The 16,226-nt window shown below is 34.4% G+C and overlaps 1 protein-coding gene across 1 annotated transcript in view; it reads left to right on the top strand.

The window, feature by feature from the left end:
* The window catches only part of LOC107675388 (probable E3 ubiquitin-protein ligase HECTD4), a 110,480-nt gene that overhangs the window by 50,828 nt on the left and 43,426 nt on the right, over positions 1–16,226 (top strand). Inside the window, exons 40-54 of the mRNA XM_016469699.1 lie at positions 114–278; positions 2,216–2,385; positions 2,503–2,618; positions 4,063–4,166; positions 4,780–4,941; positions 6,514–6,662; positions 6,788–6,867; positions 8,415–8,578; positions 10,318–10,555; positions 11,751–11,887; positions 12,022–12,148; positions 12,929–13,066; positions 13,189–13,316; positions 14,632–14,792; positions 15,823–16,004. Of these exons, the coding sequence (XP_016325185.1) occupies positions 114–278; positions 2,216–2,385; positions 2,503–2,618; positions 4,063–4,166; positions 4,780–4,941; positions 6,514–6,662; positions 6,788–6,867; positions 8,415–8,578; positions 10,318–10,555; positions 11,751–11,887; positions 12,022–12,148; positions 12,929–13,066; positions 13,189–13,316; positions 14,632–14,792; positions 15,823–16,004 (2,221 nt within the window). The remainder of the gene's footprint in view (positions 1–113; positions 279–2,215; positions 2,386–2,502; positions 2,619–4,062; positions 4,167–4,779; positions 4,942–6,513; positions 6,663–6,787; positions 6,868–8,414; positions 8,579–10,317; positions 10,556–11,750; positions 11,888–12,021; positions 12,149–12,928; positions 13,067–13,188; positions 13,317–14,631; positions 14,793–15,822; positions 16,005–16,226) is intronic.

Here is a 16,226-nt window from a genome sequence, read left to right as displayed (position 1 = left end):
AAAAACCCATATCAGCCGGGCTCTACTCTAAATAGACACGGTTTTTAGCAGATGAATTGTTTCAGTTGTTCACATGACTAGTATCTTGCTGAAGTGTTTGTTCTCGGTGGCAGGTGGTGGGTAAAGGTGTGTTGGACAGTGTTGGGGTCGTCATATCCATTAATGAGCAGGAGGGAATCGCCATGGTCAGGTTTCCTTCCTGCGCATATCGGCGCACGAGCAAAGCGTCGGATATCCTCACCGTGCCCATATCCCGCCTCTGCACCCCTCGCTCTGAGGTAATCGCCTCTGAAACGTCTGCAGAACGGCAGAATTTCATATGTTTTGCATTGAATAATGAAAATGTTTTCTGTCACAGTTTCATTGCTCGTTATTATCTACCTCATCCTCGACTCTGTGACGTGGAATTATTCATTTCTACTCATAATGCTCTTTGTTATTAACTTGTGAAAATTAAGTAAACTTTAGCATACTTTTAAAAAAAGTAGCTAATTGTTACACAAATAACACACTTTAATATACTAAAGTGCGAACTGTATCGACACTCAAGTGCCTGTTAATTGCAATTAAAAAAAAAATTCCATTTTAATAAATGCATTTAGCTGAACTTAAGAGTGTTTTTGACCCACTTAAGTAGGACTCGAGTGCATCTTTATATGCAGTTTTATAATTACTTCTGTAGTATGAAATATGGTAAAAGTGCTGCTGAATGTACTGACAAGCATTTATGACTAAAATATACTTTATTTCTATTGAAACTTGTATGTCATGTATTTAAATCTATTTGAAATTAGTCATTTGTAATGAAGTTGCCGTTTAGTGCATTTAAAATCTATTAACTTTAAATGTAATATTGAATAACACACTACAGTTAAAACGATAATCAAGTACTTTACATGTGCTTTAGTTTGTTAGTCAACACATCAGAATAAGCGTACTACTTTAAAACACGACAAATGATTATTAAAACAACATCAAATTAAAAGTTTTTACTTTTTACTAAGTGCATTTTAACTTATTAACACGTGCTTTTGTTAAGAAAACACAAATGAAAGTGTATTCTCTTCACCTTTGAGTTATTTTAGTACTTTAATTTAAACTTATTTTATTTCAGTTCGTTGCCAAGGCAACATTTCTAATGATTTAATATTTATAATTTATTTCATTTCAATCTTTCAATTTCAACTAATGAAAAATGTTAACGTTAACCGATTCTTTTTTTTTTTCAATAAATGTTGTATATTTAATAGTTTTAGTTAACAATAACAATTTAGACCACAACTTCTTATTAAACATGACATGACATTTTATGCAAACATGCTTTTTCAATCATGACATCCATACTTTATTGGAATCGAATGACTCTCTATTAATGATGTGGAATCATCTTGGTTAGTTAGTTAACAAACAATTTGTAAATATAAAGTAACAACCCACTGTTTACTTACTAGGGATGTAACGATTCACTCAACTCACGATTCGATTTGATTCACGATTTTGATTTCACGGTTCGATTCGCGATTTTTTTTTAACAAAATGAGATTTAAGACAATTTATAAATTAAATGTGTCCTTTTATTATTGCTTGGATAAAATACTGTACGTTTCTTTGTGAAATTGAAATATATAATACTATACTAATATAGCACTTGCGTATTATTGCTCTTTTGTTGGTTTGATTCACTCTCTGCCAGCAGGTGGCGCTTAAAGCCTTTCCTTGGTTTCCGCTGTAAACAAAGTAGCGCTGCACTTATGAACTTTAATATGCTTTATACAGAGGCAAGAGGAAAAGAAAAAAATACCATCTAAATACAGTAAGTTCCCCTCAGACATGCATTCATATAAACTCCTACCACTAATCGAATCGCGATTTGTTTAGCATCTCAACCAATTTGAATCGTCACATATTCAAATCAATTTTCAACCGGCTCGCGGTTAATCGTTACATCCCTATTACTTACCATTGAGCTGACTGACGTACTGCAAGAAAGAAATGCACTTTCAGATATGAATAAACGTGCCTTCGCCTGTAGCCTTTTCAAGCAATGTCAGTCATCTTGCAGATTTGTGAAGCAGCTCAGATTTCTGCCGTCACGTCTCTCACGCAGCTCTGTGTGTTTGTGGTCAGGCTCTGCCGCTGCATAAGCTGTCCATCACAGAGAAGGTTGTTCAAGCCGTTCAGTCCATGCTGCTGCCGTCTGTGTGTTTGTGGTCAGGCTCTGCCGCTGCATAAGCTGTCCATCACAGAGAAGGTTGTTCAGGCCGTTCAGTCCATGCTGCTGCCGCAGGAGGGCAGTCTGTCCATCCACACGTCTCTGCCTGCGTCTGGAGACGGATCCAGTCCTGTGATGGCTGTGGTGCGTCTTCTGGCCGAGATCAGAACCAGGTAAGACCCTCAAGAATATGGAAGTCAAACACGAGCGGTTGCTCTTCTTGCCTGTGCATTATCGTACAGTAGAGTTTGGGACCTGGGGTGTTTATTCTGCGTGCTTGACTCCGTCAGGGCGTGTTTGGTGATGGCGCAGCTGCTGGAGGACAGCTCATTCTGTGAGGAGTTTATTCAGCAGTGTCCCGCAGCAGTGGAGGTGCTCAACCTGATCGCTCAGGAGTGCAGTCCTGGTGAGAGCCCACACCGATCCTTGCAACATCCTTTGTTTTTGTACATCCAAAAACAGTTACCGTAATGGTAAAACAAAATGTTATATTTAATATGAAATTATATTTTTTTTATATAATAAAATAATAATATTATGATCTTTATTTTTATTTTGTATAATATTTTGCATTTTTAAAATTCTGTTTATTAATTCTTATTTGCATACTACATTAACTAACTGAGAACAAATCTTGTTGGTTCTCGAGCTTCTAGCAAACCTGTGTCTGATGTTTATATGTGACCCTGCACCACAAAACCAGTCATAAGGGTCAATTTTTCGAAATTGAGATTTATGCATCATCTGAAAACTGAATAAATAGCTTTCCATTGATGTATGGTGTGTTAGGATAGGACAATATTTGGCCGAGATACAACTATTTGAAAATCTGGAATCTGAGGGTGCAAAAAAATCTAAATATTGAGAAAATCGCCTTTAAAGTTGTCCGGTATTTTTGGCTATTGCTACAAATATACCCCAGCGACTTAAGACTGCTTTTGTGCTCCAGGGTCACATATGTGAATAAAAAATACGTTTATATGTGAATAAAAGCTTAAATTAAATCTGTTCATCATATGAAGTGATCATATCTTTTCAGTTGCAGTGTTGTTGTTTTGTTAATTAAAAAAACCTATGAAAATTAGAAAAGTCGCATTGGCAATTAACTTAAAATAAGTTCTAAAAGTACTAAAATTGCTAAAACTAAAACTGAAATAAATAAAAAAGCAAAGCTAACTAGAAATATAAAAAATAAACAACATGAAGAAAAAAATCAATTACTAAAACTGAAAATATAAAAATGAAAGCTAATTCAAAATATTAATAAATATTATAATAGTATATAAATAATACTAAAATAGCGCTGACAACAGCATTTTCTTATTTCGTTAGCAATTTATTTGTGTGTGTTGAAAATTAGAAATGTTGCCCTGGCAATTAAATGAAATGAAATGAGTACTGAAATTACTAAAATTACAACTGAGATTAAAACAAATTAATTAATTAAAGCTAAATAGAAATATATAAAAAAAAAAACACTTAACAAAATTACTAAAACCTAAACAAAAATTAATATGAAAACTGAATATAAAACTAAAAACTAAAATATGTATAGAGAAAAATTATGAGAGAATATTAAAAATATCTCCATTTGTGTTCTGAAGATAAATGTGACAATTAGAAATGTTTTTGTTTTTCATTTGAACAAACTCTTTAACTCGCCCTCATGTCTGTTTAAATGCACAATCTTGCATGACTCTTACATATTCTTGCATGAACACTAAAAAGAGTTTTTTACAGCTGTGCTTTCACACAGTGAAGCATAAAGTAGCTCATATAACTGATACAGTGATATCTTCCTGTAGTGAAACAGCATTTATCGGCATGACTGGCGGTGTGTGTGTTTGCAGGAGAGCGTTTAGTGATGGTTGAGGCTCAGTGTGAGCGGGTTCGGATGCTGTATCGAGACTGTGCTCGTCCTCCACCTCCTCCAGTGCAAACTGATCAACGACAGGTGACTTGCTTTATTTAATGTGATCAAGAAGAGCTTCTTTTTTTTCTTTTTAAATATCGGTTAAAGTGTGATATTATCATATGTCTGCTATCATTCTCTCAACTTCCTGCTTGCCTTATATGTGTCCCTGCAGCACAAAAGCAGTCTTAAGTCGCTGGGGGATATTTGTAGCAATAGCCAAAAATACATTGTTTGGGTCAAAATTATAGATTTTTCTTTTATGTCAAAAATCATTAGGATATTAAGTAAAGATCATGTTCCATGAAGATATTTTGTAAATTTCCTACTGTAAATATATCAGAACTTAATTTTTGATTAGTAATATGCATTGCTAAGAACTTAATTTGAACAACCTTAAAGGCGATTTTCTCAATATTTTGATTTTTTTTTTGCACCCTCAGATTCCAGATTTTCAAATAGTTGTATCTCGGCCAAATATTGTCCTATCCTAACACACCATACATCAATGGAAAGCTTATTTATTCAGCTTTCGAATTTTGAAAAATTGACACTTAAGACTGGTTTTGTGGTCCAGGGTCACATATGGGCTTAAATGGGAAGTTGATAATAATATGTTGCTTAGGAAACCCAGATCTTCTTCCTCTCTCCGCAGCCTAAGGAAATCACATGGTGCCCGTCGCGCGTCTTCCCTCCGGTCCGCGCCTGCATGTTCTCCTCACACTTGACCTCCGTGACCTTTCTGGCCGATCCGAGCGCAGGCGGAGGTCTTCCCAGAGGAACGTTCATCTACGCCACTTCACCTGTGCCTGTCCAGGTAACTAAAGCCTGTTTGTGGCTCGTACACGTTTGAAGAAAATAAATGCTTAAAATAAAGACTTCTGTTCTGCAAGATCCAATGCTGTTTTGGAGTTTTAGAAATTGTTTTATTATTATTTTTTTAATGTTTATAAAGTTTATTTAGTTCCAGTTATTTTAGTACTTCAACTTAAACTAAATGAACTTGTTAGTTTATTTTATTTAATTTCAGTTAATGTTTATTTTCATTTTTTTTATGGTTTTGGTTTTAGTATATGATAATAACCCTGCCAAGGATGCATTATATTGATCAAAAGTGATGGTAAAGACATTTATAATGTTAGAAAAGGTTTCTTTTTCATATAAATGTTGTTCTTATGAATTTTCTATTAATTTAATCCTGAATAAAAATGTCACAGTTTCCTCCAAAATATGTAGAAGCACAACTGTTTTCATCATTACTAATATGAATATGAAATAATAATAAGCAGATTAAAATTATTTCTGAAGGATCATGTGACAGTGAAGACTGGAGGTAGACCGATAGTGGATTTTAACGATATCGATTAATCAGCCGATAGTTTTTAAAATGGATACTGAATGAAAACTGAAATAGTGCTTTACTATAAAATAAAAAAAACAGTACTGATCCATAATTTGTAAATGAATAAAAATATTAATGTTAAATATGAATTATATATTGATCATTAAAGTTAGTTCATAGTTCATTAACTAATGTTAACAGAAGCAACTTCAAAATGTAAAAATGTATTAGTAGATGTTGAAATTAACACACTCGAACTAGATGGCCATGACGTGTCACGTTCAGTTGAAGCGGCGGTCTAAAACACTTTATTTAATCACCAAACGGGCAAAAGTTCACTTCAAGAATGATCAAAAAAGCAGCATACATGAGTTTGAAGTTTGGTGTTTAAAAAAAAACAAAAAGAGCAAACGGAAAAAAAAAGTGCGATCTATATTATAGCTCTCTATATGAAGCACACAGACTTTATTAGAGCCACAGAAATACAAATGTTTCAATGCACAATACACAATCTTCCAGCCCAGGGGGTAGTCTTTATGTACATTAACAACAATTTGGGACAAATATAATATAATTTAATGGCGCTCTGTCGGCTGAATGAACATATCGGTTTGTTTTCTCACATCACAGCTTTAAAATCTGCAACTTCACTGGCTAACAAATGCATTAATGTGACCAGCTGGATGTAAACTAATGCAAATAGATGGCAACAATCGTGACATTAAGCATTTGGGTCAGACTTGCGTCTGTTTTGGTCAACTATCGGTGCCGATTAATCGGCAAAACTGATACATCGGTCGACGTCTACTGAAGACTGGAGTAATGATGCTGAAAATGCAGCTTTGCATCACAAAAATAAATCACATTTTACAATATATCCACATGGAAAACAGTTATTTTAAATTCTAATAATATTTCACAATTTTACTGTTTTTACTGTATTTCTGATCAAATAGAAGAGACTTTAGAAAATCTTACCAACTTCAAGCGTCTGAATGGTAGACTTCTCTACGTCTAGCTCACATTTTCTCTCTTTCTGGTTTCCAGGCTCCTTCCTTTTACTGGGAGATCGAGGTTGTTTCTTTCGGAGACTCGGAGGATGACAGCGGCCCTGTAGTTTCGTTTGGTTTCTCCCCAGAGGCCGAGAAGAGAGACGGCGCTTGGACCAGTCCTGTGGGCACCTGTCTATTCCACAAGTACTGACCCGCTCCGTTTAACACGTTCACTGGACTCTAAACCTGTTCTTTCTGTTCCTCTCTCTGCTTCCCATCCTAACTCCTTTCTGTTTACGTGTCGTCCTTGTTGTTTCTCTCCCGCTCAGTAATGGGAGGGCGGTACACTATAATGGCTCCAGTTTGCTGCAGTGGAAGAGTGTGAGACTAGACGTGACTCTACTTCCCGGTGAGACAGGACCGACTTTATTCATTTAAGCGTTTAGCCATTAGCTACAAGCACATTACGTTGTTCAAGCCAGCTTTTGGGGAAGCTACGTTTAAAACTGTTAAAGCGAGAGTTCTTTCCCGCGACAGTCGGCCTGGGCTTTTCTTTAACTCCTAAAACTAATGCTTTCCGTTTGCCTTTTTTTCTGTTGTCAATTTGTTCTGATGAACTTGAGTGATCATTATAAACTGAAATTTGTTTAAAGAGCTGAAATTGAGTGTTAAGATTGTGTAGGAGCATGATGATTATTGATTGATAATTGCCTCAACTTCCTCAGCTGTGTGCAAAAAAAAAAAAATATATATTTCTCTGTATTTTTGTCTTGTATTTTTGTTTTCCACAAATATTGAAACATTATTAAATCAAGATACATTTACTTGAGAGGCAGAATGACCAATTAAGTCAGTAACACTTTACAATAAGGCTCCATTTGTTAACATTAGTTAACTTCATTAGTTAACATAAACTAACAATGAAAAATACTCCTAAAGCATTTATTAATCTTAGTTAATGTTGATTCCAACATTTACTAATTATTAAAATCAGTAGTTGTATCTATTAATGTTAGTTAATGGACCTGAGTTATATTTTTATTAACTAACGTTAACTAAGATGAATAAATACTGTAACAGTGTATTGCTCATTGTTAGTTAATGCGTTAAATATAGTTAACAAATGCAACCTTATTGTAAATGGTTACCATTAAGTCTTATTTTCCGGAAAAATTAAATAAAACAAAACAAAAATAATAATAAATGATCAAAAACGAAGTGAGGTTGTATAAAAATTAAGTATGTTTATGCTTAAAATAAGAAAAATGTAATATTTACCACTGGGGTAAGAGGGAAAAAAAAAAGTATTTTCACTTTAAATTATTACGCTTATATTTCTTGCCACGTTGACAGATTTTTTTTTCTTATTTTAAGCATAAACCTGCTTAATTTTGATACATTTCAGAAAACAAGTCTTAATATCATAAGCCATTTTGCTTCTCAAATAAACACATATTGATTTAAGATTTAAATACCTAATGTGAAAATACATTTTTGCAGTAAAAACCAATGTTCAAAACAATGTAGTGTTTTGTCACAACAAGCCGATACTGGAAAAAGTATCTTGTTACTAAAAAAAAGCTGTGCTGTTTTTCTGTTTTTTTCAAGAGAATATGTTAAAGTTGAAGTAGTTGGGTTAAAAGTTTTAGTAACTAACCCCTGATTGCTGGTAGGCAAACATTTGTGAGCACAGATTCCAGATTTTCAAATAGTTGTATCTCGGACAAATATTGTCTGATCCTAACAAACCATACATCAATGGAAAGCTTATTTACTCCGCTTTCAGGTGATGCATAAATCTCAATTTCGAAAAATTGACTCTTATGACTGGTTTTGTGCTCCAGGGTCACCATATATCATCGCTCACAAAGTTATATGAATATTTTCTTGTTCATGCAAGTGTATAGAGTTGTTGAGCTGCTGTGGTGATGGTTTGTGTGGTGTGTTTGGACTCAGGTGATGTTGCAGGCATCGGTTGGGAGCGTTTGGAAGGCACTCCTCCTCCCCCCGGCCAGCCTCCCAAAGGCAGAGTCTACTTCACCTACTGCGGTCAGCGTCTCGCTCCTTATCTGGAGGACGTGGCCGGAGGCATGTGGCCCGTGGTCCACATTCAGAAGAAGGTTTGCACACAAATATGATACATTACAAGCAAACCAGTGGTGCTCATAACTAAGTTCAAGATGATTCGAAATGGTTTTAGTCCATTTGTAGGTTATACTGGATATTCCTAGGAGGATTTTCAGTGCCTGAAATGTGCTAATTAAATAAAGAAATTAATATCATACTATAGTAGTATTTATTAATATTTTGAATTTACTTTTATTTTTATACTGTCAGTTTAATTTCATTTTTAGTTGTAGTGTTTTTTTCTTCTTCTTTTTTAAATATTTCTATTTAGCTTTAATTTATATTTTAGTAATTTTTATACTTCAACATATTTTATTTCATTTAGTTGTCAGGCAAAAGTTTTTTTTAAGTTAAAGCTTTTCAACTAATATTTATATTATAAACTTTATTTAAATTAACTATTGACATTTTTATAGTTAAAATTTATAGTTTTTTTATAGTTTAGTTAAAATGTATAATTTTTTATAGTTTTAATATTTTAATATTGTTATTAACAGCAACAACACTGGCTTTAACCCAATATAATTACTAATGATACTAATGAATAATACAATTTTAAATTTAAGCAGTTATTTAAAAATTAAAAATAAATATATTAATTTTAATGTAAGATCGAATAATGCACTACAGTTAAAATGATAATTAAGTACTTTAGTATCAAATGCTTTAGTTTGTTAGTCAGCACATCAAACTAAGTGCACTTCTTTAAAACACGACAAAAGATTATTAAAATATAATGATATAAATGTACTTTAATGAAAAACTTAATTTGACATTCATATAAAGATCACTTTTTAGTGTACTTAAGTGTGTTCATTTTATACCCAATATAATAACTAATGATACTAATGAATAATACAATTTTTAAATTTAAACAGGTTTTTTTAAAGATAAAAATAAAAATATTAATTTTAAATATAAGATCGAATAACACACTACAGTTAAAATGATAATTAAGTACTTTAGTATCAAATGCTTTAGTATGTAAGTCAGCACATCAAAATAAGTGCACTTCTTTAAAACACGACAAAAGATTATTAAAATATAATGATTTAAAATGTACTTTAATGACAAACTTAATTTGACATCAATACAAAGATCACTTTTTAAAAGTGTACTTAAGTGTGTTCAGAAACAGTCATGAAAGTCTCTGTTGGCTGATATACCCAATAAAACAAGAAGAGATTATGAATTAGATGGAAAATTATATATGGAACAAAAATATGTATGTTAAAGTGACAAATAACAAAACAAATATGGAAATTTCATAAATTGCGGAGTGTAAAGAGCACTTGCTAGCCTAAAAAGGATCAGACAGTAATTATCATGAGTCATAATTATTTTTCTGGTTTCTGTGGTTCTGCGATTATTAAATGACATACAAAAAAAAAACAGTTTCCTTTAGGATACTGTATGCTTATGTATTTGCTAGGGGTTAATGTCTTAGGGGTCAAAACAGTAAAAATGTGAAATATTATTACAATTTTAAGTAGCTGTTTTCTATGTGAATATCTGTTAAAATGTGATTTATTCCTGTGATGCGCAGCTGTATTTTCAGCATCATTACTCCAGTCCTCAGTGTCACATGATCTTCAGAAATCATTCTGATATGCTGATTTGCTGCTCAAGAAACATTTCTGATTATGTCTTTTTAATGTACACTGATTGCTTTATTTCATCCCTGCTTTCATCTGCAACATCTTATTTGTTCGTTGTGACTTTTTTTTTTCAGAATACGAAGATTCACGCAAACTTCGGCTGCCGGTTGTTTGCGTACGCAGAGGGACAGGCTCACCGAAACGCCGCCGATCTCTGCATGGACCTCTCAGAGGAGATCAGCGCCAACTTCGAGGCTCTGCCCTTCGCCATGGCCTCCGACAGTGACAACGACGCCGGCACGAGCGTGGCGTCTGACTCAGGGTCTCACGGTCCCCCGTGTCGCATCGCTGCGGTCGTCACAGCACAGCAGCGTCAGTGTCCACTCAGCTGAGTCCAAAATATTAACTTCAGTTTCAGAGCAAAAATGATGTGTGCGTGTACAGTACCAGTCAAAGCTTTGGAACAATAAAGCAATGAGCCGCAAGAAGCCGTGGTTTACAGTGAATTTATAACAGCTAAGGTGCGTTGTTAGGCACGACGCGAAGCGGAGGTTGCCGAGCCACACACAAATGTAAACAAAGGTGTATGTTTGTAGAGTAATTTACAACAGCTACGAACGTGGCTCAGCCAATCAGAATCAAGGACCGGAACTCTCTTCTGCTCACCAGGGCTGCATTTCTTTGATCAAAAATACAGTAAAAACAGTAAAATTGTGAAATTTTATTGCAATTTAAAATAGCTGTTTTCTAGGTGAATGTCTGTTCAAATGTAATTTATTTCTGTGATCAAAGCTGTATTTTCAGCATCATTACTCCAGTCTTCAGTGATCTTCAGAAATCATTCTAATATGCTGATCTGCTGCTCAAGAAACATTTCTGATTATTATCAATGTTGAAAACAGTCGTGCATGAATGTTTTTGTGGAAACTGGATGCATTATTATTTTTCAGGATTATTTGATTAATAGAAAGTTCAAAAGAACAGCATTTAATTGAAATCTTTTATAACATTATAAATGTCTTTAATGTCAGTTTTGATCAATGCGTCATTGCTAAATAAAAGTATTGATTTCGTATAAGCCCCAAACTTTTGAATGGTAGTATGTATCACGGTTTCCACAAAAATATTCGCCTGCACAACCGCTGCACAATTCGTTTTCAACATTGACAATAATCAGAAATGTTTCTTAAGCAGCATATTATAATGATTTCTGAAGATCATGTGACACTGAAGACTGGAGTAATGATGCTGAAAATACAGCTTTGATCACAGAAATCAATTACATTCAGAAATATATCACAATAAAAAATCATTCTTTTGAATTATAATAAAATTTCACTGTTTTTTTGTTTTTTTACTGTATTTTTGATCAAATAAATGCAGCCCTGGTGAGCAGAAGAGGCTTCTTTCAAAAACATTCTAAAAAATCTTAATTATTCCAAACTTTTGGTTGGAAGCTTTTGAATTTTTTCCCTCCTGCTATAGAATAAAATGAATTATCTGACTGAATCAGTAAAGCAGATGTTATTCATGTGGGTTAAACCTTATTATTTTGTTTTGTTCACAGAGTACAGCAGTGATGCCTCTTGTCACTATAAGGTTGAACTGAGTTATGAGAATCTGGTTGTCTCGGGGCCAAACGTTCATCCGCCACCGATTGCAGATGATGAGAGCGATGATGAAGACGATGAAGATATTCCGAGGGTATGAAGCGCTCATAACCAGGCCCTTAACTTCCTCACAAACCATTTACACACATTATACACCACTCACACAGTGACTCCGAGCTGCCTTTTCAAAGAAAACCTGTTTCTTTCTCTTGCCTTCTCTCTGTAAAGGAGGATCATTACGCTTTGCTTGTGAAAGCGTGGGAAAGCAAAGTTTTCCCAACCATTCGCCGTCGTTTCAGGAACGAGGCAGAGAGGAAGTCCGGCCTGGACCAGATCAAAGGAGCGCTTCAGCTGGGTGAATAAACGCCTGTCTCAGTTTCATTTGCAGTGGCTACGGACACTTCAGCATACGTTTAAAAAGAGTACTTATGTACTTTAAAAGAACATACTGAATGTAATGTTTTCAGACACTTAATTGCGTTTTAATTGCAATAGATTGAAAATGTATTATAATTTAAAATGATATAAAATGCATTTAGCTGAACTTTTAAAGCGCTTTTTGACCCACTTAAGTAGGACTTCAGTACATCTTTATATGTAATTTCATAATTACTTCTACTGTTTTTGAAATATGGTTAAAGTGCTGCTGAATGTACTGACGAGCATTTATGATACACTAAAATATACTTTAATGACATTTCTTTTGGAACTTGTATCATGTATTTTAACCTGTTTGTGATGATGAAGTTGCAATTTAGTACATTTAAACTATATTAGCTTTAATATTGAATAACAGAGTACAGTTAAAATGATAATCAAGTACTTCACATGTGCTTTAGTATGTTCGTCAACACATCAAAAGAAGTGTACTTGATGATTACAATGATTTAAAATGTACTTTAAAGTAAACCTTTTGATACTATAACAAAGGTACACTAAAAGTGTACTTAAGTGTGTTCAGAAACAGTCATGAAGGTGTCTCTTTAAGTCACTTAAGTGGTCTTTTATTTCATTAATATTATATTATCTGCAAGTACAGTTTTTTAAAACATGAAGTACGCTACAAGTGCACATCCAGCACACTTCAAGGTCTCCTCTATGTGTCTAATATGAATTATGCTGTAATGTCTGGCAGGAATGGTGGATATCGCACGGCAGACTGTCGAGTTCCTGTATGAAGAGAATGGAGGTATTCCTCGTGACCTCTACCTCCCAACCATCGAGGATATCAAAGATGAAGCCAATAAGTTCACCATCGACAAAGTCCGTAAAGGTCTGTGCGAAACACACGTTGTCTGGGATCCTATGCACTTTTCTGTGTTAGATGACACTTTCACAATTTTCACAATTCACAATTTTTAGTCAGCTTTTACAGTGTCACTGTTTTCCCCTCAGGTTTGACAGTGGGCATCCGCTGCCCTGAGGGAAACAACACCAGCAGCAGCACAGCTCTGCCGAAGTTTGCCATCCGGGGCATGCTGAAGACCTTCGGCCTGCATGGAGTCGTGCTCGATGTCGACTCTGTGAGTATCTGCATCAGTCAGGTTAGGGTTTACAATTTAGTCTGTTTAACAGAATTACCAAACTCCACAAAAAAATCCAAATTTCACAAAAAAAAAAATATATAATAATTTAGATAATTGTATTATATATTGTTATATAAATTGAATTTTGACCCATACAATGTATTGTTGGCTATTTCTACAAATATCCCCCAGCGACTTAAGACTGCTTTTGTGCTCCAGGGTCACATATGAGTAAATTAAGCCTTATTTAAATACTTTTTGCATATTAATGACAATTGACTCTATGCACCTTTGTGCTTTATTCCTAGTTTTATTTATTTTATCTATTTTGTTTTTTATTTTGATAACATTAGGATATAATGAGAATCATCCGGATTTGACTTTTTTTTTTCTAATGAAATGAGCATAAGGCTGTACAATATTCTCATGATTTAATGATGATAATGTGAAATACTGCAGATTTTAAACACTATAATTTTAAACATTATAAATGTAAATATTTTTTCTTAACATTGAAATAGTTCAGACTTTTTTTGCTGTGAGATAAAATAATAATAATAATAATAATAAACCTCACAAAAAGGCCTACATTAGTCACATTAGAAAAAAAACATTTCAATTAAATTCAATTGTCGTGAATATGCTAAAATTATTTAAGTAAGTCTTTCAAATAATTTTCAAATATATATATATATTTGAAAATTAAGACTTAAATAATTTTAGCATATTCACGACAATTGACTCTTGTATGCATTTGGTTGCATTTATTTTATTATGGTATAATATTATTATATTATGGTTTAAATTTATTTATTTATTATGTTTTTGCAATTTTGATCAGCAAAAAATCTGCAAAAGTCTGATTTTACTAGAATTAAAAATATATATATTTGAAAATAAAGCGTTATTGAAATACTTTGCATATTCATGCATATTGATTCTTGTATGCATTTGGGTTTCTTATTCATAGTTCTATTTAATTTATTTTATGTGTGGTATATATCATTTTTTATATTTTGGCAATTTTGATTTTGATCATTTTAGGACATGAGAAGCATCCAGCACAACAGTTTTTCCCTAGTAAAATCAGCAAAGGTCAATGCAATACAACCATGATTTAACGATGTATAAGTACTTCACATTTTAAATAATATAACCATATACATGAAAAAAAAATTTTCACACCATTGAAACAGTCCGTGCCTGTTCTTTTCAGGCTGTGACAATCATTACATTCACCAGCCTTTTAACCTGCACCTGTTTCAAATGCAACAAATCAGAAACTTGACTGACTTGATTTGTGTGTGTTCAGGCCAGTGAGCTGGTGCAGGTGGAGACGTATCTCCGCAGTGAGGGAGTGTTAGTTCGGTACTGGTACCCCATTGAGACGCTGGAGAGGCCGCCGGCAGGATCCCGCAGGGCTGCAGCGAACGGCCTGGTGTCTCTAGACAGCAGCAACATCCAGATTCACCGGTAATGCATTTATAGAAACATGTTTCTTATTGTCGATTCAGAAATATCAGGTTTTTACTGAAAGAGTTCTCCTTTTTAAGCACCATTTTTCATTAGCATTCAGTACTGTGTGTGTATGTGTGTTTCAGGGAGCTGCTGCGCTGTGAAAGTGCTCTGTTCACGACAATTGACTCTTGTATGCATTTGGTTGCATTTATTTTATTATGGTATAATATTATTATATTATGGTTTAAATTTATTTATTTATTATGTTTTTGCAATTTTGATCAGCAAAAAATCTGCAAAAGTCTGATTTTACTAGAATTAAAAATATATATATTTGAAAATAAAGCGTTATTGAAATACTTTGCATATTCATGCATATTGATTCTTGTATGCATTTGGGTTTCTTATTCATAGTTCTATTTAATTTATTTTATGTGTGGTATATATCATTTTTTATATTTTGGCAATTTTGATTTTGATCATTTTAGGACATGAGAAGCATCCAGCACAACAGTTTTTCCCTAGTAAAATCAGCAAAGGTCAATGCAATACAACCATGATTTAACGATGTATAAGTACTTCACATTTTAAATAATATAACCATATACATGAAAAAAAAATTTTCACACCATTGAAACAGTCCGTGCCTGTTCTTTTCAGGCTGTGACAATCATTACATTCACCAGCCTTTTAACCTGCACCTGTTTCAAATGCAACAAATCAGAAACTTGACTGGCTTGATTTGTGTGTGTTCAGGCCAGTGAGCTGGTGCAGGTGGAGACGTATCTCCGCAGTGAGGGAGTGTTAGTTCGGTACTGGTACCCCATTGAGACGCTGGAGAGGCCGCCGGCAGGATCCCGCAGGGCTGCAGCGAACGGCCTGGTGTCTCTAGACAGCAGCAACATCCAGATTCACCGGTAATGCATTTATAGAAACATGTTTCTTATTGTCGATTCAGAAATATCAGGTTTTTACTGAAAGAGTTCTCCTTTTTAAGCACCATTTTTCATTAGCATTCAGTACTGTGTGTGTATGTGTGTTTCAGGGAGCTGCTGCGCTGTGAAAGTGCTCTGGCGCGTCTCTACTGCCGCATGGCATTGCTCAACATCTTTGCTCCCAAGAGCCCTCACACGTTCACACGTCTCTTCCACATCCCCGCCGTGCGCGACATCACACTTGAGCACCTGCAGCTCTTGTCCAATCAGCTGCTGGCTCCGCCTCTGCCAGGTGATGTCATACATCACAGGTGGCCAACTTGTTTGGTCCAAATTTAGGAATAGTTCACCCAAAAATGAAAATTAGCTGAAAATGTGCTCAGCCTCAGGCTGTCCAAGATGTAGATGAGTTTGTTTCTTCATCAGATTTGGAGAAATGTAGCATTGCATCACTTGCTCACCAGTGGGTGCTCTGCAGTGAATGGGTGCCGTCAGAATGAGAGTCCAAACAGCT

Source organism: Sinocyclocheilus anshuiensis, unplaced genomic scaffold (genome assembly GCF_001515605.1).
Source record: "Sinocyclocheilus anshuiensis isolate Anshui unplaced genomic scaffold, SAMN03320099.WGS_v1.1 scaffold1081, whole genome shotgun sequence".
Taxonomy (NCBI): Eukaryota; Metazoa; Chordata; class Actinopteri; order Cypriniformes; family Cyprinidae; genus Sinocyclocheilus; species Sinocyclocheilus anshuiensis.
This window is presented reverse-complemented; position numbering and strand designations above follow the sequence as displayed.